The sequence below is a fragment of the Bos javanicus genome, chromosome X (genome assembly GCF_032452875.1).
Source record: "Bos javanicus breed banteng chromosome X, ARS-OSU_banteng_1.0, whole genome shotgun sequence".
Taxonomy (NCBI): domain Eukaryota; kingdom Metazoa; phylum Chordata; class Mammalia; order Artiodactyla; family Bovidae; genus Bos; species Bos javanicus.
Window position 1 is genome coordinate 4,371,550 of NC_083897.1, and position 26,770 is coordinate 4,398,319.

General features: G+C 40.6%; 1 protein-coding gene across 3 annotated transcripts in view; it reads right to left on the reverse strand.

The window, feature by feature from the left end:
• LOC133242428 (fibrous sheath-interacting protein 2-like) overlaps nucleotides 1–26,770 on the reverse strand; it is a 105,645-nt gene that overhangs the window by 1,889 nt on the left and 76,986 nt on the right. For all 3 annotated transcript variants that reach the window (XM_061408585.1, XM_061408583.1, XM_061408586.1), the window contains 3 exons: nucleotides 6,813–6,881; nucleotides 2,742–2,842; nucleotides 876–921 (listed from right to left, as the gene is read on the reverse strand). In XM_061408585.1, coding sequence (XP_061264569.1) covers nucleotides 876–921; nucleotides 2,742–2,842; nucleotides 6,813–6,881 — 216 coding nt within the window. The remainder of the gene's footprint in view (nucleotides 1–875; nucleotides 922–2,741; nucleotides 2,843–6,812; nucleotides 6,882–26,770) is intronic.

Below are 26,770 nucleotides of genomic sequence, written 5' to 3' on the forward strand. Positions count from 1 at the left end.
CTAAGTTACTTGGCCAGCTAAACTTCTCACCACTCCCCTGCCCTAGAACAAACTGTTCTGCACTTCATTCAGTAAGCAAAGGGAAACCACAGAGGACTTTTGGGTAGAGGAATTATATGTTCAAAGCTGTATTTCAGGAAGGTTACGTTCACAGCAAAATGTAGGACAGATCAACAAGAAAAAGAAATTGGAGACTAATTATTACAGTGCTTAATGGCACAGGAAGCATGCATGGAAAGGAAGGGAGTTATGAGAGGATTTAAGGAGGCAGACTGGACTGGAGCAAACAGCAAAGAGTCAAAAATGACTCAGGTTTTGTGCCTGAATAAAGTTAGGAGGAACAGAGCGCTGGTTTGGGGATGAATCTGGTTTTGCACATGTTGGATCTGAGGTACTCATGGGCCGCCCAGGTGAAGATGTCCCAGCGCTGCTAGTAAGTGTGGAGGTTACGCGTGGGAATCTTTTATGGAGATAAACAGAGACTTAGCTAATCTCTAGTCCAGCCCTGGGAGATGGGAAACAGGATGGATTTTTATGTCTGGGGAGAAAAGATGGTAAAAGAGACCTTCCTGGGGAGAATTCTCTTCACTGGGACTCTCTAATGGCTGCATTGTCAGGAACTTACAGAGGCCGTCACAGCAGAGACTCTAACTTCCTCACACCTTGTCGATTCCAGAAGGCCTATTCTCCCAGCAATCACTTAAAAATGTGATGCTTCTATTTACAACCATGAATAATTCTTCTATCTTCCTTTATCAAATTAATCATGGATTGTATAATCAGAGAAAAAAGCATAACTTGGAAGACTATATGACAAAATGAATTATTTAACCAAAACATATCAGAGCAATTATAAATACTGTTCATTTTCTTACCTCCATCATTTGAAGGATATGACATCCTAATGGTTTCTCTATCTTTCTGTATGGTTTAACATTCAAGAAAAAAATTAATTAGTAATTATTCTTCTAAAAGACCCTTCTGCTGATTCTAAAGCAATCAGAATAATACAGTATCTTATCTCCCCTTCCCCTCATCTCTACCTCTCTACTAGGTGCTGGTCTCAATGCTAATACATATTATTAACCTCTCACTGGATATCTTTTACAGGTACCTCACTTTAACTAGTTTAAAATGAAGCTTTTATTATACCCATGTATGCTATCTTTTCCTATCTTTTCAAACTTGCTACTTGTCTGTCTTCCACATTTTGGTTATAGGTATAATAGTCCTATAACCAATAATAATAATCCAGTGCTCCATTCCAGAAAGCATAGAATTTTTCTGTTTATTTCAGATAAAGCTAGTTTAATCCAGTCTAATGTTTATTGAGTACACTGCCTGGAACTAAGATACATAATTCCTGACCTCAAGAAGTTTATCACCCAGTAGAAAAGACAGACAAATATGATGGAGGATAATGAGTTCTGAGATAGAAGTAGCCCTCAGCATTATGAGAGCATACAAAACCTGCACACAAAAATTAAATCATCACCATTGTTGTCATCTCCTTTTCTCTGGGTCCACACATCTGTTGAGTCACCAAATCCTGACATACTCTGACTCTGAAATATCTTAAATCTGTGGCCTCTGGTCACCCTCATTGTCACAGCCTTAGTTCAGGCCTTTATCATTTTTATCTGGACTATCCCAGTAGACTCAAAACCATCTTGCCTCTAATCTCCTCTATGTAGCTATCTCACACTGCAACTAGAGTATCTTTTAAAACCCAAATCATTTTTATCTCACATCCTACTAAAAAACCGGCAATGGTTTTCTACTACTGAGAGAATAAATTCATACTTCAGCAAGGGATACAAAGTTCTGGCTTCAACCTACCATTTCAGTCTCTTCTGTTCCACTGCTCTGGTTTTGCTGGCTTGAGTTTTCATGCTTTCACTTAATACTGTAAGCCTGTCTGCAATACTGCCTCACTACATCCTCACATCTATTCATCTGCAAACTTCCCACTCATGTTTCAAGACCTAATTCAATGAAAGTGAAGTCGCTCAGTCGTGTCCGACTCTTTGCAATCCCATGGACTGTAGTCTACCAGGCTCCTCTGTCCATGGGATTTTCCAGGCAAGAGTACTGGAGTGGGGTGCCATTGCCTTCTCCAGGGGATCTTCCTGACCCGGGGATTGAACCCAGGTCTCCTGCATTGCAGGCAGACATCTGCTTTACCCTCTGAGCCACCAGGGAATACTACAATTCAATGAAGCCCTCCTTTTATAAAGCTTTTTTAGATTTCTCTAGGCAGGGCTATTTCTCCACACTTTCTGTGCTTCATATTTTATGCAAAGCAAAAGTCTCCTCGCATTTGACTGTAAGGACTTTCGTTTGTGTGTCTGATCCCTGGACAGTGCATCCCCAAGAGCAGGGGTGTCTTTTCTATCTTTGTGTCCTATGTCACCTACTTTCCCCTTTCCCCTTCCTTCTACGTTTCCCTACTTTCTACTAGGACCCGGCCCACAGCAGGTTGTCAATAAACATTAGCTAGCGTCATCATCATCATTATCATCATCAAATATTTGTTAGTTTCTGCTCAACTACCTGGTACATTTAGCATGAAGCTGACTCAGAACCTTCTCTACCAGGAAGACGGTTCAGATCTGTGTAGAACTCCATTATTTCTAACCAATCAGTACCATGCCCAGTGAATGGGGATATTCCCTAGAAAGAAAAATTAACCAGATAAATGAGTGGCCAACACAAAGCACCTGAGACATAAAGCTTTCTACCTTTTGTTCTGCTGTGTTACTCTGTACATCATGTGGAGAATGCAACAAGGTTGATCTTCTTCCGGGAGTCTTTATAGAACTATACAAATGCTGGGATGGTCCTATAGGCAAATGAAAGAGAAATCATTTAATTTTTAAATTTGATTGAACTGTAACTGAAGTACAATAAACTGAACATATTTAAAATGTACCATTTGGCTTTGGCATATATATATATATATATATATATATATATATGTATGTATATAAACCGTTGAAACCATCACCACAATCAAGGTAAACATTTACATCATCCCCAAAAGTTTCCTTGTGCCCCCTTATAGTTCATCCCTCTCTCCTCTCCTATCTCCCAGGCAATCACTGATCTGCTTTACTATAAATTAGTTTGCATTCTCTACAGTTTGCTATAAATGGAATCAAACAGGGGTTGTACCACCCTTTTTTTTGTTGGGGGAGGGTGGTGATCTGGCTTCCTTCGTTCAGCATATTTTGATATTCATCAATATTGTTGCCTGTATTAATACTTTATTCCTTTTTATTTCTGAGTAGTATCCCATGGTATGGATACACTAGTTTACCCATTTGCCTGCTGAAGGGCATTTAGGTTGTTTCCACTCTGACTATAATGCTGCTATGGACATTGATGTTGTCTTTATCTGAACATATATTTTCAGATCTTGTGGGCACCTACCTAGGAGTGAAATGACTGAATCACATGGCAGATGTAGTTTAACTTGAGCTGCCAAAATTTTTTCCACAGTGGTTGTACCATTTTACATTCCCACCTGCAATGTCAGACAGTTCTAGCTGCTTCAAATCCTTGCAAATACTTGGTATGGTCAGTTACTTCAATTCTACTAGACATTCTACTGGGTGTGTAGTGGTATCTCATTGTGGTTTGATTTCTATTTCCCTAAGGAATAAAGATATTAAACAGTGTTTTGTGTGCTTATTTGCCATCTGTGTATCTTCAGTAAAATGTTTGCTCATGCCTTTTGCCCAAGTTTATTACGTTGTCACATTACATGTACTACGTTTTTCTATATTTTACACTTTTTTTTACAGTGATCATGCCTTCTAGATGTAGGTCTGGAGACCACCTTTTGTTGTACTCACTTTTGGGGCTTGAGAAATGAGAAACAGCCATTATGCAACAGGGCTATTTTTTAAATTTTATATTACTTTTTCATTTCTGACTAAGTATAAGATCGCTACCCTCATCTTTCATAGGCTTTCACTTACCTGGGGGTGGAGCTAGGGAAGGAAGGGGAGGTTAGAATTTTTAACAGGACAAATGCCACGATGAACACCCAGGTAATAATATTCAATATCTGTCATCCCCCAAAATGATGACACAACCAAGACATTATGCCTTGCAAGCCATGCAGTTGTCTCAAGAATTTCGTTAAATTTTATCTTCCTTTTTGTGTAGAAACATCCTGGAATGCTTGAGAAAATTCTTCATAGTGTCATGGAGATACCCTTAGCTTACCAAATAAGAGTTATCTGGGCTCAGGAAGAAAAAGGATATGACTTTAGGAAAGTTAGAGGGAAAATGTCCACTCCTTTAGCAGCTCAGAGATGGTGGGAAAATGGGAAGGTGGTGAGAGTGACTGGGGACCAAAGACATCAGACAGGGCTTCACATTTTGCTTACGCTGGGCCTTGGTGCTTCAGATAACTGAGGCTAACAGAGAGAAAAGAAGAACTATTGCTCAGCTCTCTGTTTAAGACTCTAGAAAGAGATTTCCTTGGCTACCCCTACTTTGACTCTTCCTCCTCACTGGGGTCATGGACCCCAAACTTTGTAATACAGTGTGGTCAGGCAGAGCAAGGCTCTCGCCAAGGTTTTGCTTTCTTTTTCTTTCAGTTTTAAAACAGTTCAGCTTTACTGACATATATAATCAGTTCAGTTCAGTCGCTCAGTCATGTCCGACTCTTTGCGACCCCATGAATCGCAGCATGCCAACCTCCCTGTCCATCACTAACTCCCGGAGTTCACTCAGACTCATGTCCATTGAGTCAGTGATGCCATCCAGCCATCTCATCCTCTGTCGTACCCTTCTCCTCCTGCCCCCAATCCCTCCCACCATAAGAGTCTTTTCCAAAGAGTCAACTCTTCACATGAGGTGGCCAAAGTACTGGAGTTTCAGCTTCAGCATCATTCCCTCCAAAGAAATCCCACAGCTGATCTCCTTCAGCATGGACTGGTTGGATCTCCTTGCAGTCCAAGGGACTCTCAAGAGTCTTCTCCAACACCACAGTTCAAAAGCATCAACTCTTCGGTGCTCAGCCTTCTTCACAGTCCAACTCTCACATCCATACATGACCACTGGAAAAACCATAGCCTTGACTAGACGGACCTTTGTTGGCAAAGTAATGTCTCTGCTTTTGAATGTGCTATCTAGGTTGGTCATAACTTTTCTTCCAAGGAGTAAGCGTCTTTTAATTTCATGGCTGCAGTCACCATCTGCAGTGATTTTGGAGCCCCCCAAAATAAAGTCTGACACTGTTTCCCCATCTATTTCCCATGAAGTGATGGGACCAGATGCCATGATCTTCGTTTTCTGAATGTTGAACTTTAAGCCAACTTTTTCACTCTCCTCTTTCACTTTCATCAAGAGGCTTTTTAGTTCCTCTTCACTTTCTGCCATAAGGGTGGTGTCATCTGCATATCTGAGGTTGTTGGTATTTCTCCCAGCAATCTTGATTCCAGTTTGTGCTTCTTCCAGCCCAGCATTTCTCATGATGTACTCTGCATATAAGTTAAATAAGCAGGGTGACAATATACAGCCTTGACGAACCAGTCTGTTGTTCCATGTCCAGTTCTAACTGTTGCTTCCTGACATGCATATAGGTTTCTCAAGAGGCAGCTCAGGTGGTCTGGTATTCCCATCTCTTTCAGAATTTTCCACAGTTTATTGTGATCCACACAGTCAAAGGCTTTGGCATAGTCAATAAAGCAGAAATAGATGTTTTTCTGGAACTCTCCTGCTTTTTTGATGATCCAGCGGATGTTGTCAGTTTGATCTCTGGTTCCTCTGCCTTTTCTAAATCCAGCTTGAACACCTGGAAGTTCACAGTTCACGTATTGCTGAAGCCTGGCTTGGAGAATTTTGAGCATTACTTTAACTAGCCTGTGAGATGAGTGCAGTTGTCCGGTAGTTTGAGCATTCTTTGGCATTGCCTTTCTTTAGGACTTATATAATAGACACATAAAATTGTAAGATAGCTAAAGTGTACATTGTGGTGATTTGATAAATATGTGTACTGTGAAAGGATTTCTCCCCCCTTCCATTTAGTTAATTAACATCCATCACCTCACATATTTATCATGTTGTTCTTAGCAGATTTCAATTATACAATACTTTTTTTTCAACTATAGTCACCATGTTATACATCAGATCCTCAGACCTTATTCATCTTACAGCTGAAAATGTGTACCGTTTGATCAACCTCTCCCTATTTCCCCTTGAGGTTTTGCTTTCTTAAGCCACTCTTGATTCCCATGTGGTATACACATGGCCCAGGAAGGGCTGAGGGTCTAGCTGGGAAGCTCGTCAAGGGGAGTCACTGGGCTGGGGGTAAGAGGGCCCCTCCCAGAGTGTCATGGAGCAGGCAGTCAGGACTCAGGTGGAGTGGGAAACGCAGAGGGTTCTACTAAGCCCAGCGAGACCAGACCATGAGTCATTGCAGTGATGGCCAATTCAACTGTGAATGATGACAGGCCAAGCACTATCTCAGTGGAGATAAGGGCATGTCTCTGAAGACCAGAGGAGGCAGAGGACAGTCATCCAAGCAGCCTTACTTTATTCTGCCTCCATGGGGCTATGGAAGCCAGTGTTCTCCAAAAGTCAATGTGCGTGTCATGCACTGGGGTCTTGTGAAAATGCAGGTTCTGATTCAGTAGTGGGGCAGTGCCTGAGACTGCGCTTTTATAGTAAGTGCCTCAGTGGCCCATACTGCTGACACTTAGAGGAGTAAGAACATAAGCCACACCTCTTGCCCCAGACAACACCTTTGGGAAAGAAGCACAAATGACTATTTTAGTATTTCTAATTATTTCAATTACTTTTTTGTCCTTGGTGTGACTTCTGGCGACCGGCAGTGATACTCATTTTCTTGATCTTTAGATAAGAAGCTTAAAATAAAAAAAAAAAAAATTAATAGTGGTGATGACAAAGTTATTCAAGACAGATTCTATTTATCCTTTTATGCCCACTAGGGGGAGAACCATATCCTAATCTGTATATGGGGAGAAATTGGAGAGGGGGAGTAGTAGGTCTCAGTGGGAGGCAAATTTGTACCCCAGAGGACAATGGAATTGGGACATGTCTGGAGACATTTTTGGTTGTTACAAACCAGGGAGAGGGATTTCTCCTGGCATCTAGGGGATAGGGGCCACGTAGGATGCTACACATACTACAATGCACGGATGGTCCCCATAATAAGCAATTATCCAGTGCAACATGCCAAGTGGCAAGGTTAAGAAACCTTAGGATAGATGTGATGGGGAGGGAGGACAATCACTTTTATAATATTATCTTGTATAGTTAAAGCTCTCCTGGGCAGGGGGTAGAACTGTCTTCTGGCAAAAGGGAAAAAACTCCATCCCTCTGTCCTGCTCAAGAAGAGCATGGCTTTTTCTTTGTGTGGGGATGCAGACCAGCATAATACCTGTGCTAGAGACCCTGGAGGCCATGTGCTGGAGACCCCACAATGGCCATGACAATTCTTGGTTGTGCCTCAAAAATCTGGCTGAGGCAACCATACATATATACACCTGATTTGTGAAAAAGCTGACTGCCGTTCCTGTTTCTAATCATTTAGAAACAGACAAAAGGATTCTAAACTATATGTGTGCTAACTGGGTTTTCATTCGAGTTATGTGTATTCCTTGGTGTTGACGTGGTAGAACATGATGTCTTTGTTACAGTGATAAGTCAATTTCATATGTGAAATAGACATCTTCATTCTCCTGTCACCTCTGTAATACTGTGAACATCAAGTTCTTTTACGTTTTCTTTTTCAAAAAGCATTTGAGGTGGGCACTGTTTAAGATGCCTACCTGAAACTTTCCTCCTACTGGAAGGGGAAGTTAACAGTTGAAGATGGAGGGAGAAAGCTGGCTGCTAAAGTGATGTACTGTCACAGAGGCAGAAGGTTACACCCTCATCTCACTGAACTGAACTGTGAGCTTTAGTTACTCACTCTTCCTTCACAAACTTTTCATTCCTTCCTCCCTCTCACATTGTGTTTACTGACTGGTCCTTTTTAAAAGTTCTCTTGAACCCATGCTCTTGCTCATTTCTTAAAAAGTGAAGTCTTTTCTGCTTCCCTTTAAAACTTCTTTTTATCTGGTTCTTTTCCCTTCTTTCTCTTTTGTCCCCCCTCACACATCTTGTCTCCTGTCCTCTCTTTTCTTCCTTTTTATTATTTAGCGATCCACTTTTTTAAAGTTTTTCATTCCTTCTCTTTCCAACTCTCTACCTTTCGTGTATTGACTTTTCACTGGTTTCTCCTTTTCCACATCAGTTCTATGTGTGTATGTATGTATGCAGGGATGTATGTATGTATGTTTCTACCTATCATCCATCTACCTATCTGCGGTACCTACCTATCCCTCTACCTACCTAGCCATCTATCCATCTATCTTGTCTTCTTTTTTAAAAAACTGACTTCTACTTTTTAAACCCATCTCCCTCTATCACACACAATTGTACTTGGCTTTATTGGTTCTCCCCCTCATTCTCACATTGTCTTTTTCTGCTTTTTCTCACTTTCCCCTACTGACTCATCACTTATAAACCTCTTTTCTTTCTTCATTATTTCTTACTTCTGTTCCAGCATCCTTTCTTCCTATCTTTCTTCCTTCCTTCTTTATCTTTGCCCTTCCCACCCTCCTGTCTTCCTTCCTCCCATCCTCCTTTTACTCTCTTTCTGCTGGCTCCCCTTTTATTTTTTCCTATCTGCTCTAACTCTCTCATTCTCTTTTTCATGCATTCCTTCTTACTGGCTTCCACTTTTAAAATTATATACCTACCTACCTACTTACCTATCATCTGTACAACTGCCTACCTACCTATTCAGCTCTCAACCATTTATCTTTGTCTTTATTTTTGTCTTTGCTTTCCTGACTCCTACTTTTACAATCTGTCCCCTGCCACACAACTGTTTTAGGTTTTTTGTAGGAAAATGGTTCCTATATTTTCACTCTTACATTCTCTTCCCTTCTTTAGCTGTCTTCCCTACTGACTCATCCTTTATTTTTAAATCTTTATTTATTTTTGGTTGCGCTGGGTCTTTGTTTCTGCTTGCAGGCTTTCTCTAGCTGCAGCAAACAGGGCCTACTCTCTAGTTGCGGTGGGCAGGCTTCTCATTGCAGAGCCAGACTCTAGGGCATGAGAGCTTCAATAATTGCAGCTCACAGGCTCTAGAGTGTGGGCTCAGTAGTTGTGGCACATGAGCTTGGTTGCTCCACGGCATGTGGGATCTTCCCGGACCAGGGATCGAACCTGTGTCCCCTGTACTGGCAGGTGGATTCTTATCCACTGAGCCACCACGCAAGTTCCACCCTTTGTAAACTTATTGCCTGCCTGCCTTCCTCCTTCCCTCCCTATCTCCCCTACTTCCTGTCTTCCTGACCTCCTCCTTCCTTTCCTTCCTTCTCCTTTACTTCCTTCCCCCTCTCTTCCTCTTATATGCATTTTTTGGGGTTTCCTCTTTTAAACCTGTTTCTCTTCATATTGACTTTTAAGAACTAGATCTTCCACATAAAAATCCTGTCTACTTACCCATCTGTCCATCAACCTACCAAACTACCTAGCTGTTCTCCATTCATCTTTATTTGTTTTTAACTGAGTTCCTCTTTTTTAGAGCTTTCTCTCCTCACTCCCTACAGCCTCCCTTTCTTCTTCCCTCCCTCCTGCCTCCTCTCACTTTCTCCTCTTTGTCCGTCTTCTCCTCACTCCATTCCTTCCGTGGCCTCTGTCTCTCTTCTTTCCCCGCCTGCATGCATGTCTTCCCCCTCCCCTCTCTCGCTTCCTCCCTTCCGCCATCCCTTCCTCCCCTCTTACTGTGCACTGCCCCTTCGCCCTTCCCTCATGTCTTTCTTCCTTGCCCCTGCCTCCTCCTTTCCTTTCTCCATCCATCCATCCACCCACGCTCGCTCTCTCATCCTCTTTCATTTGCTTCTCTCTCCTTCTGTCCATTCCTGTCTCCTTCCTCTTCCCCCCCCTTTCTCTCTCATTTCCTTCTTTCTTCCCTTCCTCCTTCCTTCCATTCCTATTTTGCTTTGTTTATATTACTCCTTTTGCAAAACATTTTCTTTGTTTCCTTCTCCCTTTCTTTATACATTTTGCTATTATCTTTACTACTGCTTTCTCCTTTAAAAATCTGTTCTTTCTACCTATCTACCTACCTAGCTGGCTGGCTCTATATCCAGCTGTCAATCACTCTTAAATTGACTCCTACTTTTAAAACTTTTTGGCCCGTGAGACATTCTTCCTTTCTTTCTGTCTCTGACTCTCGTTTTTTCTTTCCTTTCTGTCTCCCATTCTCGTATTTTTCTCTATTTTACATTTTCTTATAATTTTATTCCATTTGAAACCTCTCCTCTTTTTGCTTTCATATGTCTTCCTTTCTTCCTTCGTTCTTTCCTTCTGTTATTCAATTTCTGTTCATCATTTTTTTGTTCCCTTTCTGTATTTCTTTCTTCTCTGTTAGCCTCCCTGCCTTCCTGTTTCCCTTTCCTACTTTACCCTACCCTATCCTGTCCTGTCCATCTTCCCTTTTTCTTTTATTCTCTGTGTACTGGCCCCTTTGAAAAATATTTTTTACCTTCTTTCCCTTTCTCTTTTTCTATCTTTTATGTACTGACTTTCATTTATTTATTTTTTAATATAAATTTATTTAGTTTAATTGGAGGCTAATTACTTAACAGTATTGTATTGGTTTTGCCATACATCAACATGAATCTGCCACGGGTGTACACGTGTTCCCCATCCTGAACCCCCCTCCCACCTCCCTCCCAGTACCATCCCTCTGGGTCATCCCAGTGCACCAGCCCCAAGCATCCTGTATCATGCATCAAACCTGGACTGGCAATTCATCTCACATATGATATTATACATGTTTCAATGCCATTCTCCCAAATCATCCCACCCTCGCCCTCTCCCACAGAGTCCAAAAGACTGTTCTATACATCTGTGTCTCTTTTGTTGTCTCGCATACAGGGTTATTGTTACCATCTTTCTGAATTCCATATATATGCATTAGTATACTATATTGGTGTTTTTCTTTCTGGCCTACTTTACTCTGTATAATAGGCTCCAGTTTCATCCACCTCATTAGAATTGATTCAAATGTATTCTTTTTAATGGCTGAGTAATACTCCATTGTGTATATGTATGTATTGACTTCTTACTGACTTTTAGAAACTCGGTTCTCTTTTTAAAAATAAGACCTACCTATCCATCCAACCATCAATCATCTATCACTCACCTATCTATGGTTCTATCTATTTATATTTTATATACTTTCCTACTTATCAATCTACTCTCCTGTCAATTCATCCATGAATCTTATATCACTGAAATATTTTAACTGGCTTCTTTTTAGATTTCTTTCCCCACTGTCCACAACTGTGCTTAATTTTCTTATTAATGCATCCTTTTCAAGCCCTTCACACTCTGTTTCATTTCTTTTATATTTTACACTTTCTACAGGCTCATCATTTTAAACTTCTCTTTCCTCCCACTTCCTCCTTTCGGTCTTGCCTCTTCTTTTTGTCCTTCTTTAAAAGCTTCTTTCTGTCCCTTCTAGCTCTGCGTCATTCATTGTCCTTTTCTCTTGGTCTTTCCTCCTCTATTTTTATCTCTCCCTTCTGTCATCCCTTTTCTCTCCTCTTTCCTTCTTCCATTCCTTCCCTACTTCCCTCTTTCCACTCTTCTTCCATTCTTTTCGCATTGTCTCCTATTTTTAGGAGATTTTAATCTTATTTTTAAAGATTTTTCTTTTCATCACTATTTCTTTTTAGTGTGAAATTAATTTTATTATCATTATTAAAATATTTGTGTATTTGGTTAGGCCCCCTGCGTTGGCAGTGCAGTGTCTTAGCCATTGGACCACCAAGGAATCCCTCTTCTTCCTTCTTAAGCTTTTATACTGGTTTCTTTTTAAACTTCTCTTTCTCCCCACCCCCCGCCCCCCATTCCTCTCGCCTTTCTTTACACTGTCTTAACTGGATTGTCCTTTTAAAGTTCTACCTACCTAGAGGGATGGAACCCAGGCGCCCTGCATTGGGAGCTCAGAGTCTTAGCCACTGGACCACTAGGGAAGCCCCTCCTCTCTCTTTCCTTCCTGTCCCTCCTCCCTTTCCTCGTGTCTTATTCCTTCCTCCTACCTCCTTTCATCATCCACCCTACCACCCTTCTCCCCTCTTGTCTTCCTTCATTTGTAGTCCCTCCTTCTCCTTTCCTTCCCCCCCCCACTCCCTTCTTCTATTACTACTCCTAAAACTTTTTTCTTTCCTTCCCTCTCTCTTTCTTTATACAGTCTTCTCCTTACAACTGCTTTCTCCTGTAAAAACTTTTTTCTACCTAAATTTCCTACCTATCTAGCTGGCTATCCACATAGGTATCAATCATTTAGCTTTATGTTACGTTTATTGTCTCCTACTTTTAACTATTTGCACATCATACGGTTGTACTTGGTTTTCCTACTTATCCTCCATCACACTCTCACATTCCTTCTCCTTCTGTATGCCATTCTCTTCCTTGACTCATCCTTTATAAAATTCGATTCTTCCTTTCTTCTTTTACTGTCTTCTTTGAAAAAAACTTTTTCTTCTCTCATTTTCTGTATTCTTTGTCCTGTCTTACTACTACTGGTTTCTCCTTTATGAATATCTATTATCAACCTGTCATCTGATTGTCATCAACCAATGTCTCATTATTTTATCATTTTAAACTGATTTCTTTCAGATCTCTCTCTCTCCATGCCTTCAATTATACTTAATTTTATCAACATCTCTTTTTAATCTCCTCAGAGTCTCTCACTCACATTTTGTTTTTTATTTCATATTTTTTCCTAGCCTCATCCCTTTTAAAAAATTTTTATGTATTGGAGTAGGGTTGATTTACAATGTGTTAGTGTTAAGCGTACAGCAAAGTGAATCAGTTATATATACATATATCCACTCTTTTTTTGTGTGTGATATTTGAACAAAGCCTATATTTAATAACTGTATCACATGTTAATTTTCTGGGGTTTTTTTCTTTAACAACATAGTATTTCTTTACATTCTCAGAATTGAACTAGAAGTTTCAAGCCTCATTCAAACTTTTAAAAAGTCACTAAGGTTATAAACTTTCTAGACTTTAAGCAGGAATAACAGACGCAAAATACATGGAACTATATCAGACTTCTGAGTGAATGTATAAATTAGAAATCTAGCATTCTATTCATACTGAGTCAAACAAGTGGAATGCCATAAATGTGATAAATTTTTTAGCTGGGCAAAAATTCATAAGCTTTCTAAAATATATATATATATATTATCCATACTATTTCTCTATCTATCTATATATATATGTATACAAAAGTTTTTCTACTACACTTGATAAAGCCTTGAGAAAGAACGTCAAAAAATAAAAAAGAGAAATTGGAAAACATAAACCTAATGACATGGGAGCACTAAACATGAAATAGAAAAAGTGAAACAAATTAGATAAAAGTAAAAAATCATCATATAGTCCAGTTGCTTTTAAATATAGCTGCTCATTAGAAACACACCTGGAGCTCTGGAGAAAAAAAGCAATACCTGGGCATTTGTATTTTTCAAAAAATTCCAAGGTAATTCTGATATGCATCTGGATTTTAAAAAGTGATTACAGGTTTTTCTATTAAATAGTAGTTTTAGTGATGTAGAACTTTATTATTTTCCATTGACCAATCATGATACAATGGTATTAAGTGAATAAGTTAGGTAACCAAGAAGCACAAGCTAGAATCAAGATTGCCGGGAGAATATCAATAACCTCTGATATGCTGATGACACCACCCTTATGGCAGAAAGTGAAGAGGAACTAAAAAGCCTCTTGATGAAAGTGAAAGAGGAGAGTGAAAAAGTTGGCTTAAAGCTCAACATTCAGAAAATGAAGATCATGGAATCTGGTCCCATCACTTCATGGGAAATAGATGGGGAAACAGTGGAAACAGTGTCAGACTTTATTTTGGGGGGCTCCAAAATCACTGCAGATGGTTATTGTAGCCACGAAATTAAAAGATGCTTACTCCTTGGAAGGAAAGTTATGACCAACCTAGATAGCATATTCAAAAGCAGAGATATTACTTTGCCAACAGAAGTCCGTCTAGTCAAGGCTATGGTTTTTCCAGTGGTCATGTATGGATGTGAGAGTTGGACTGTGGAGAAAGCTGAGCGCCAAAGAATTGATGCTTTTGAACTGTGGTGTTGAAGAAGACTCTTCAGAGTCCCTTGGACTACAAGGAGATCCAACCAGTCCATCCTAAAGGAGATCAGTCCTGGGTGTTCACTGGAAGGACTGATGCTGAGGCTGAAACTCCAATACTTTGGCCACCTCATGTGAAGAGTTGGCTCATTGGAAAATACCCTGATTCTGGGAGGGATTGGGGGCAGGAGGAGAAGGGGACGACAGAGGATGAGATGGCTGGATGGCATCACCGATTCGATGCACACGAGTTTGGTTGAACTCTGGGAGTTGGTGATGGACAGGGAGGCCTGGCGTGCTGTGATTCATGGGGTTGCAAAGAGTTGGACATGACTCAGCGACTGAACTGAACTGAACTCAACCACAATAATAAAAGATGTTCATCAGTTTTCACAATCAATAGTCAGACAAAAAATAAAAGATAATTACGATTGCAAGCCATAATGGAAACATGATTATCCTAACAATATAAGACAATTACATACAATTTGGGGGGGTTAAGTAGAGTGATACGGTCAGTGGAAGTGCATATATACACATGTTCTCATCCACCCGGCCAGTCTATGTCTTTTGTTTGGTGTACTTAATCCATTTACATTTAAGGTAATTATCAGTATACATGATACTATTGCCATTTCCTCAATTGTTTGGGGTTTATTTCGTGTAGGTCTTTTCCTTCTTGTGTGTTTTCCTGCCTAGAGAAGTTCCTTTAGCATTTGTTGTAAAGCTGGTTTTGTGGTGCTGAATTCTCATAACTTCGCTTGTCTGGATAGCTTTTGATTTCTCCATCAAATCTGAAGGAGAGTCTTGCTGGGTAGAGTTTTGGTTGTAGGTTCTTCCCTTTCATCACTTCAGTATCATGCTGTTCCCTTCTAGCTTGTAGAGTTTCTGTTGAGAAATCAGCTGATAACGTTATGGGAGCTCCCTTGTATGTTATTTGTCGTTTTTCCCTTGTTGCTTTTAATATTTTATCTGTCTTTAATTTTTGTCAGTTTCATTATTATATGTCTTGGTGTGTTCCTCCTTGGGTTTATCCTGCCTGGGACTCTGTGTGCTTCCTGGACTTGGTTGACTATTTCCTTTCCCACGTTTGAGGAGCTTTCAGCTATTATCTCTTCAAATATTTTCTCAGGTCCTTTCAGTCTGTCTTCTGGGACCCCTATAATGTGAATGTTGGTGTGTTTAATGTTGTTCCAGAGGTCTCTTAGGCTGTCTTCGTTTTTGGTTTTGGTTTTTTTCATTCTTTTTTCTATATTCTGTTTTGTGGCAGTGATTTCCACCATTCTGTCTTCCAGGTTACTTATCCATTCTGCCTCAATTATTCTGTTACTGATTGCTTCTAGTGTATTGTTCATCTGGTTTTTTGTTCTTTAGTTCTTCTATGTCTTCAGTAAACATTTCTTGCATCTTCTCCACTCTTTTTCTGAGATCCTGGATCATCTTCACTATCATTAGTCTGAATCCTTTATGTGGGAGGTTGCCTATCTCCACTTCAGGTTTTCTCTTGTCCCTTCATCTGGGACATAACTCTCTGCATTTTCATTTTGATTAACTTTCTGTGATGTGGTTTTCATTCTGGCAGCTGCAGGATTGTTCTCTTCTTGCTGCTTCTGTCTTCTGGTGGATGAGGCTAGGGGAGTTGTGTAAGTTTCCTGATGGGAGGGACTGGCAGTGGGGAAAACTGGGTCTTGCTCTGGTGGGCAGGGCCATGTTCAGTAAAGTTTTAATCCAATTATCTGCTGATGGATGGAGTTGCACTCCCTCCCTTCCTAGGGCTTCCCAGGTGGCCCTAGTGGTAAAGAACCTGCCTGCCAACGCAGGAGACATAAGAGATAGAGGTTCAGTCCCTGGGTCAGGAAGAGCCCCTAGAGGAGAGCATGGCAACCCACTTCAGTATTCTTGCCTAGAGAATCCCATGGACAGAGGAGTCTGGTGGGCTACAATCCATAGGGTCTCAAAGAGTTGGACACGACTGAAGTGACTTAGCATGCAAGACCCAGGCCTGGGGTCTACAGGCTCTGTGGTAGGGTTAATGGCGACTTATAAAGAAGACTTACGCCAAGGGGCACCTTCCAGGACTGCTGCTGCTAGTACAGCAGTGAATCACTGCGACCCATGCCTCCACAGGAGACTCTCAATACTAGCAGGTAGGTCTGGTTCAGTCTCCTGGGGGATCACTGTTCCTTTCTCTTGGGTCTTGGCGTGTGCAAGATTTTGTTCATGTCCTCCTAGAGTGCAGTCTCTGTTTCCCCCAGTCCTGTGGAAGTACTGTAATCAAATCCCACTGGCCTTCAAGGTTAGATTCCCTGGGGAGTCTCAGTCCCTTTGCGGGATCCCCAGGCTAGGAAGCCTGATGTGGGGCTCAGAACCTTCTCAACAGTGGGAGAACTTCTTTGGTATTATTGTTCTCCAGTTTGTGGGCTGCCCACTTGGCGGGTATGGGATTTGATTTTATCGTGATTGCGCCCCTACCGTGTCATTGCAGTTTCTTCTTGTCTTTGGAAGTAGGGTATCTTTTTTTGATAGGTTCCAGCATCCTCCTGTCAATGTCTGTTCAACAGCTAGTTGTGATTTTGGTGCTCTTGCAGGAGGAGATGAGCACATGTCCTCTACTCTGCCATCTTGAACTGGAAGCTCCCTCATCCTTTCAAAAGTCTTAATTTTCTTTTCTCCCTCTTTCCCTCCACTCTCTTTACTTCCATTATATTTTATTCTGTCGTTCTTGTTCTATGCATTCTTTATTGGGTCCTCCTTTTAGAACTTATTTTTTTTCTCTCTCTCAAATTTTTTGTAATGATATTTCTTATTTTCTTTTTTAAACAACTTCTTTCTCTCTCTTCCCCTTTCTTTTCTTCTCTCTCTTCAAAAAAACGTACGTATTTATTTTGGCTGTGCTGGGTCGTCACTGCTGTGTGGGCCTTTCTCTAGTTGTGGCAGGTGAAGGCTACTCTCGAGTTGTGGTGTGCAGGCTTCTCACTGTGGTGGCTTCTCTTATTGTGGAGCATGAGCTCTTGGGCACGCGGGCTTCAGCAGCTGCAGCTCGTGGGCTCTAGATCACAGGCTCAGTATTTGTGGCAAATAGGCTTAGTTGCTCCACAGCATGTGGGATCCTCCCAGATCAGGGGTTGAACCCATGTATCACTCTCATCTCACACTCACATTTTTTCGCTTTTGATTTTACTCTTTTTCCTAGGGACTCCATAACCTCTGTTTCTTTCCTGCCTCGGTCTTCTTTTTATCTGTCCCCTTCCCTTCTTTGATTCTTTCTTTCCTCCCCACTCTCTTGCCCCCTTCATATTTCCTTTCTTCTCTCATTTCTTTGTTATTCAATAATGTTCTTTTCCCATCCTCTCCCTCAGTGCTTCACCCTCTACCTTTCTTAATTCCTTCTTTCCTCTTTCCTCCTTCTTTCCTTTCCTCCTCTGTCTCTAACTTTTCCCCTTCCATTCTCCTTTTATTCTCTTTTAGTGTCCTCTTTTTAAATCATTCTTTCCATCCATTTCTAAGTTTTCCTTTCTTTTTTATTGGCTTCTGCCTATGAATGTCCTTTCTCTATGTGTGCATGTTTGGATGAATCTATCTCTGTCTTTTCTTTCTATCAATCATGTATTTGTCTTCCTTTGTACATACCTACATGCCTAGCTGTCCATCTAGCTATCAATCATCTATGTATGTTTACTGTCTCTTTACTGACTTGTACTTTTAAAATCTCTCCCATACCACACACAATTGTACTTGATATTCTTACTCACACAGTCTCTTTTTTAAGACTTTGCATATATTATGACAGTCATTAGTGACACAAGTTGTAAAATATTTTTCCATACTTTTGAGCTTTGCATGTGATGATTCTTCATCAGTCACTGCAGATAAATTATGTGCGTTTTGTTTTTGTTTTTTTTTTTAACATGCATTCAACTAGATATGATTCAGAATAGATTAAGATTCCCTTTGTTTAATTACAGATAGCTAAAAAATTGCCTGACAGCCCACCAAACAGGATTTGCTTTAAGACCAACCCACAGAGTCAATTGGAGACTGAGTGTGCTGGGACCTGCTGGGTCAGCCGTAGTAGCGTTTAGCTAATTGTCTAGAGCATTAACCCCTGGAGAAGCGAATGGCAACCCACTCCAGTATTCTTACTTGGAGAATCCCATGGACAGAGGAGCCTGGTCGGCTACAGTCCATGGGGCTGCAAAGAGTCGGACACGACTGAGTGACTAAGCATACATACTAGCGCACAAAGAAGAAAGTCCTGGTTGGAGACACGAGGCCTGCAGCACCGGCTGTGGAACCTCCATGATGTGACTACACAGCTGCATCTGCAAATGTCTGTGGGTGACCAGGGAGGGGGCGCATAGCTGTAGGCAGGCATTCTTGGGGCTGCATACACTGGCACACTGGTGGGGTGGGTGGGGGGGTGACAGGAGCTGGGGAGTGGGCAGTTAGCAGGGTACCTGTTTGGAAGGTAGGATGTGCTCCAGGATATATGTTGAGGGAAAAGGCTGGAGCTGCTGCTGTATAGCCCATGGGGAAACCAGCTAGATAACCATTCCTTTGGAATTTGCATGGGGAACCCCAGAAGAACCCAGGCTATAAACAGGATTGGTGACTTCAGGCCCCTGGGCTGGCGGTTGCGCTTGGCAAGGGCCTGCCACGGAGGCGTGCTCCCATGAGAGGCTGAGTCACAAGGTCTGTGCCCTGCCTTGCCTGGGCTCCCCGCGCACTCTCTCTTTCTTTTTCTTGCAGTCTCATCTCTAAACCTTTGCTTTTATCCCTCCTCTCCCTCCCTCCCCACTTATACTTTTAAATCCTTATTTATTTATGCTTTATTGCATATAGTTGTTAACAATGTTAACAATGTTGTGTTCGTTTTAGGTGTAAAGTGATTCAGTTTCTATGAATCACACTTTTCAGATTCTTTTCTTATATGTTATCACAATGTTGAGTATAGTTCTCTGTGCTATACAGTAGGTCCTTGTTGGTTATCTATTTTAATTTCTTATACTTTTTAAGTGACTCCCTTAAAATTTTTTCTTCTGTCTTCTGCACTTCTTTTATACTGCCATTCTTATTGGCTTCTATTTTTAAAATCTGTTTCTTACCTAGCTATCCAATCTTCCTATCTATTTTAATGTATTGTTAGATCTCTCTGTCCATGACTGTATTTTCTCACTAGTTTCTCCTTTTCAGCATTCTCTTGCTGCCTCTCATGATCACACTCTTTATGTTAGCCTTTTTCCCAGAGATTCTTCCCTTATAAACTTTCTTTCCTGCCCCTTTCTTCCTTTTATTCACCCCTCCCTCCTTCCATTCCTACCTCTCTCCCTTTCTTCTCTTTTCATATCCATACACCTACATACATACATACATACCTACTTACCTAGCTATCTATCCAGCTATTAATGATCTATGTTCGTTGCACTCTTTCTGTATTGACTTCTACCTTTTAGAACTCTCTCCCACCCTGCACAGTTGTACTTAATTTTCTTCCTGTATCTTCCTCTCTCATTCTCTCTGCTTATTCATGTAATTGTCTTCTGAAACATCCTCTCTAAACTGATTTTCTTCCTCCCTCCCTGCTTCCCTTCCCTGCCTTCCTTATTTCCTTCCCTCCCTCTCTCCCTTCTTCCATTTTTTAAAATAATGTTTTGACTTTTTTATTTGGCTGCACTGGATCCTACTTGTGGCATGTGGGATCTAGTTCCTTGACCAGGGATCAAACCCAGGAGTGCAGAGTCTTAGCCACTGGACCACCAGCAAAGTCCCTCTTCTTCCTTCTTAAGTTTTTCCTGGCTCCTTTTAAACTTCTCTTTCTCCCCGCCCGCCCCTTCTCTCCTTCCTGTGTACTGTCTTTACTGGATTGTCCTTTTAAAGTTCCACCTACCTAAACCTGTGCACTTATCTTCCTTGCTATGTACCTATCAATCATCTTCATTTTACTGTATTTTTATTGACTTAAAAAACCTGGCATTCTCCCCTTTCCCAACTGTACCTGAGTCTCTTCCTTTTAAACCTCTTCTTTCCTACTTCCTAATTCCTTTCTTTCCACTATTCCTGGCTGTGTCTCTCTAGCTCTCCCTTTCACTGTGTCTCTGTTCTTTGTCTGCTGGCTGCCTGCATCCCTCCTTTCCTTTGTCTCCCTCCCTGACCATATATCCCTCCCTTACCCCTTCTTCTCGCCTTCCTCCCTCCCTCTCTCCTTCCTTCTGCTTTTCCTGACTTGAGTTTTCTGACTTGCTTTTTTAATTTTAAAAATGTCTATTAATAATCTCTGTATATACATTTTTTTTAAATTTTCTTTTGTGACTGACTTTTTAAATTCTCACTGGGTCCTCTTTTTCAATCTCCTCTCCCCATTTCAATCATTCTTTTGTTCTCTTTGTCTCCTTTATTCTTCTAACTTACTCCTAGCATCTTAACTTCTTTATTTTCTTTTGTCCCCTCCTTTCTTTTTTTTTTATTTCCCATGTCTCTTTCTCATTCCCTTTCTTTCCCACTCTGTATTTGTTTCCTTTGCCTCCATGTATGGATGCTTTCTTTTCTCTTCTTTTTGCTTGATTTTACTGTTTTTTTACAGGGACCTGGTTTTACACTTTTTTGTTTTCTTCTCATCTTTCTCTTTTCAACACTATCTTTCTCTATTATCTTTTTTACTTGGCTTCTTTTAAAATTATACTCTATTTTCTATCTGTTTATATCTTTTACTGTCTTCTTCAATAACTTCTCTTTAAATCTCCCATCCCCACAGTCCTACGTGAGCTTCTTACTGACTCCATCTTTTCAAGCTTCTCTCACTTTCAAACTCTTTCTCCTTTTACTTTCTCCTACCAATTCATTCTATTTCAAGTTGCCTGCCTGCTCTCCTTCCCTCCATCCCATCTTCCCACTTTCTTTTACTGTTTTTCTTCCTGCCTGCTGTGTTTCATTTTTTGCTCAATTTTTCTTATGCTTTTTTTATACCTCTTTTTTTTTTTTTTTTACTGGTACTTCCTATTTATAGTCTGTTCTGTCCATCTGACTGCCTGCTACCAAACTATAAATCACCTATTTTTTAATCTATATATTAGGGTCTTTAAAAAATTGTTCCTTCTCATCTTTGAATCTCTTTCACTTGTACAGACCATTGTACTTGATTTTTTTCTTACTGGCTACTCCTTTTCAAACACTTGCATGCTCATCTTTCATCTCTTACCTTTTCCTTTTTGAGTGACTTGTGCTTTTCTTATTTTCCTCTCATTCATCCTCTTTTCCTTCCACTTTCCATCCTTTCCTCCCCCTCCCTTTCCTTCCTTCCTTTCCTCCTCTCTCCCTCCATTCCTTCTTTCCTTTCTGTGTATCTATTGCTCCCTTTTTTCACTGTGTCTTTCTTCTCTTTTCCTGTCTTCCTTCCCTCCCTCCCCCTTCTCTATACATCCTGATGGCTTTCTCTCCCTCTCTCTGGCTTTTCTGTCTTCTTTGCCTGCTGCCTGCAAGCCCTTTCCCCCCTCCTTCCCTCTCCTTCCTCTTTGCTTTTCCCCACTGCTTCTCTCCTCCTCTTTCTTCCTATATTCCCCTCACTTTCCCTCCACCCTCTTTTCCTTTGGTCTTCATTACTTTTCTCCTTCTTATCTTTCTCCCTCTAACAGCCTGTTCCCTCTGTCATAGCAGCCTCTCTACTCCTTCCCTTCCTTCCTCTTCTCTCAGTTCTCCAGTGTTTAAACACTCTTCTTTACTTCTTCTTGCTTTTCTTTTCTGTATTGTCTTTTTTTATTGGCTTCTTTTTACAGTCCTACCTATACCTATGTGTTTATCTAGGTATCAAATCATCTATCTTCATTTCACTGTATTTTTTATTGGTTTTTACACTTTAGCTGTACTTCAGCAACACACCACATAGAATTTTACTTGATTTTCTTACTGGCTTCATTTAAAAAACTGTTCTTTCTTCTCTTTTCCCCCCAAACGTTCCTTCTATTCTTTTTGCACTGTGGCTCAGATCATGAACTCCTTACTGCCAAATTCAGACTTAAATTGAAGATACTGGAGAAAACCACTAGACCATTCAGGTATAACCTAAATCAAATCACTTACGATTATACGGTGGCAGTGAGAAATAGATTTAAGGGACTAGATCTGATAGATAGAGTGCCTGATGAACTATGGACGGAGGTTCATGACATTGTACAGGAGGCAGTGATCAAGACCATCCCCAAGAAAAAGAATGCCAAAAAGCAAAATGGCTGTCTGAGGAGGCCTTACAAGTAGCTATGAAAAGAAGAGAAGCCAAAAGAAAAGGAGGAAAGGAAACACATACACATTTGAATGCAGAGTTCCAAAGAATAGCAAGAAGAGATAAGCAAGCCTTCTTTAGTGATCAGTGCTAAGAAATGGAGGAAAACAATAGAATGGGGAAGACTAGAGATCTCTTCAAGAAAATAAGAGATACCAAGGGAACATTTCATGCAAAGATGGGCTCAATAAAGGACAGAAATGGTATGGACCTAACAGAAGCAGAAGATATTAAGAAGAGGTGGCAAGACACAGAACTGTACAAAAAAGATCTTCATGACCCAGATAACGATGATAGTGTGATTGCTCACCTAGAGCCAGACATCCTGGAGTGCAAAGTCAAGTGGGCCTTAGGATGCATTACTACGAACAAAGCTAGTGGAGGTGATGGAATTCCAGCTGAGCTATTTCAAGTCCTAAAAGATGATGCTGTGAAAGTGCTGCACTCAATATGCCAGCAAATTTGGAAAACTCAGCAGTGGCCACAGGACTGGAACAGGTCAGTTTTCATTCCAATCCCAAAGAAAGGCAATGCCAAAGAATGCCCAAACTGCTGCACAATTGCACTCATCTCACACACTAGCAAAGTCATGCTCAAAATTCTCCAAGCCAGGCTTCTACAGTACAGGAACCGTGAACTTCCAGATGTTCAAGCTGGTTTTAGAAAAGGCAGAGGAACCAGAGATCAAATTGCCAACATCTGCTGGATCATCAAAAAAGCGAGAGAGTTCCAGAAAAACATCTATTTCTGCTTTATTGTCTATGCCAAAGCCTTTGACTGTGTGGATCACAATAAACTGTGGAAAATTCTGAAAGAGATGGGAATACCAGACCACCTGACCTGCCTCTTGAGAAATCTGTATGCAGGTCAGGACGCAACAGTTAGAACTGGACATGGAACAACAGACTGGTTCCAAATAGGAAAAGGAGTTCGTCAAGGCTGTATACTGTCATCCTGCTTACTTAACTTATATGCAGAGTACACCAGGAGAAACGCTGGGCTGGATGAAGCACAAGCTGGAATCAAGATTGCTGGGAGAAATATCAGTAACCTCAGATATGCAGATGACACCACCCTTAGGGCAGAAAGTGAAGAAGAACTAAAGAGCCTCTTGATGAAAGTGAAAGAGGAGTGTGAACAGTTGGCTTAAAGCTCAACATTCAGAAAACTAAGATCACGGCAATCTGGTCCCATCACTTCATGGGAAATAGATGGGGAAACAGTGGGAACAGTGTCAGACTTTATTTTTCTGGGCTCCAAAATCACTGTAGATGGTGATGGCAGCCATGAAATTAAAAGACTCTTACTCCTTGGAAGGAAAGTTATGACCAACCCAGACAGCATATTAAAAAGCAGAGACATGACTTTGCCAACAAAGGTCCGTCTAGTCAAGGCTATGGTTTTTCCAGGGGTCATGTATGGATGTGAGAGTTGGATTATAAAGAAAGCTGAGAACCCAAGAGTTGATGCTTTTGAACTGTGGTGTTGGAGAAGACTCTTGAGAGTCCCTTGGACTGCAAGGAGATCCAACCTGTCCATCCTAAAGGAAATCAGTCCTGGGTGTTCATTGGAGGGACTGATGTTGAAGCTGAAACTCCAATACTTTGGCCACCTGATGCGAAGAGCTGACTCATTTCAAAAGATCCTGATGCTGGGAAAGATTGAAGGCAGGAGCAGAAGGGGACAACAGAGGATGAGATGGTTGGATGGCATCACTGACTCAATGGAGATGAGTTTGAATAGACTCAGGGAGTTGGTGATGGACAGGGAGGCCTGGTGTGCTGCAGTCCGTGGGGTCACAAAGAGCTGGACACAACTGAGCGACGGAACTGAACTGAACTAAAGCCACCAGGGAAGCCCCCTCGGAAGTCTCCTTTTTAAACAGCCCTCTTCCCCAAATTGTACTTGAATTTTTTACTTACTCTTTCTTTTCAAGCCTCTTATACAATCACATTCCCTCTTTTTATTTTACTTTTTCCTACTGTCCCATCCTTTAAACACTTACCTTCTTTTTCTTTGTTTTCTGATTTAATTCTCTTTGTCTTTTACTTGCTGCCTTTGATCCTTTTGCTTTACATTTTTTGTCTTCCCTTCTCCCTCCTTCACCCTCCCCCGGCACTTTCCCCATCCCTCTCGCTCCTTTTAAACTCACTTTTGAGGGCTCCTCTTCTGAAACGTTTCTTTCTTTCTCTCATCTGCTGTCTTGTTTTGTACTTTCGTTTATTTCTGGGTTACTCTTTTAAAAAGTGTTTCTTTATTTGCCGTAGCAGGTCTTAGTTGTAGCCTGCGGTGTCTTTGGGCTTTGTTGGGCGTGTGAGATCTTTAGCTGTGGTGTGCAAACCCTTAGTTGGGGCATGTGCCTCTACTTCCCTGACCAGGGACTGAACTGGGCCCCCTGTATTTGAAGCACAGAGTCCTAACCACTGGACCACCAGGAAAGCCCTCTGGCTTATTCTTTTAAAAGTTGGTTCTACCTATCTATTATCTATCATGTTTATTTTACAGGTTTTTTTTTTAATTCCTCTGACTCCTTTTGAAGTCTCTCTCTCGCACAGTCACATTCTCTTTTCATTTTATTTTTTCCTATAACTTATTCATTAAAATTTTTTTCTTTCCTTCCTTCCTTTTCTCCTTTATTCCCATTTTTAATAGCTCCTTTTCATGCCTTTTCTTTTGCTTTCTCTTTTCTTTGCCTGCCTGCATGCCTGCCTTCTTCCCTTTCTTTCTTATTTTATTCTCTTTTTATAGGCTTCTCTTTTCAAACTGTCTGCTTTCCTTCTCCCTTTCTCTCTTCCTTCCTTCTATTTTTTTTTTGTCCTGCCTTTTTTACTGGCTCCTATTTTATAAACTCATCCTATTTACCTCTTTTCTATATTTCTTTTCTCTCTCTTTCTCTGTCCCTTCTCTCTTTCTTCCATGGTTTCTCTCTCTATGTTCCTGTATTGCTTTTCTTACTGGCTACTGGCTCTTCCTTTTTGAAGTATGTTCATATTTTCTGCCTTCCATCTATCCATCTTCCCTCCCTTCTACCTTCCCCTCCCCCCTTATTTAATGCTAGTCTTCTGTAACTTTTGAAATCCTTCTCTTTCCTTATTGTACTATACTTTTTCTCTCCCTTTTGCTCTGTGTCTCTGTTTCTCCTCTTTTCATTTCCTTCTTTGCCTTTTTTTTCATTTTTTGTTTTATTTTCTTTTACTGACTTTTTAACTTCCTCCTTTTTAATGTTAATATTTTCCTTTTCTCCTATTCTCCCTCTCCTACTGGATCCTTTTATTCCATTCAGTCTATCTTCAATGTACTGCTTTTTCATATTGGCATCTCCTTTTTAAGTCTCTCTCTTTTTCTTCTACTAACTTCTCATGTTTTCCCCTATTACTCCCTGCCCAAATTGTATTAGATTTTCCTACTGGCTTCTTTTCAAATTTTTTTCTCACTCTCACATTCTTTTTTTTTTTTTTTTTTTACTTTTTTCTGTTCACATATCCTTTTTAAACTTTATTCTCTCTCTTCCTCCTACTGCTTTGTTTCTCTAGTTTTGTCTGTGTGTCTTTTTCTTGCTCCCTTTCTTTCACTCTTTGTCTTCTTTGTTTGCTTTTCTTCCTCATACTCCTTGTCTTTTTTTCTTGTTTCTTTGCCTTTGTCTCCTTCCACTCCCTCATGGTGTGTGTGTGTGTGTGTGTGTATGTGTGCACACGTGCGCATGTGCATGTATATTTTCTTACTAGCTTCTTCTGCTTAATATTCTTCTTTTTCATTCATTCACTTTCCTCCTCTTTATATCTCCATTTCATTCTTTCTTTTTGTATCATATTTTCTCCTTCTCAACCTTTTTGTTCTTTCTATTTCTATTTCTTGTTTAGGATATTTTAAATGTCTCTTCCTTTTTTCTACTTAATTTTTTTTCTCTTTCTCTTTCTAGCTTACTGTTTTGTATAATCCTTTCTTAGTGGACCTCAGTTAAAATTTTCCTTCTATTTTTCATTCATTGTCTCCCTCTTTGTTTCAGTCTGTTTTGGGGGTAATGTTTTGTCTTACTGGCTCATTTTCTCTATCTATATATAACTGTCTCTTTCCCTTTTTGTTGTTGTTCTGTCTCCTCTACTGGCTCCTTTTTAAACTCCTAGTAAAGGCAGTCTTGTCTGCTGAGCCACTTTACAGAAGTGTGTAATTTGTTAAAATGTCTGTAACATAACAATATTGTGTGAATGTGTGTGGCTGTCTGTACATTCTCTACAACTTGACCTGTAAGTGGGAAGTGCCTGTAAGTGTGAGCTTCTAGAATTTCTC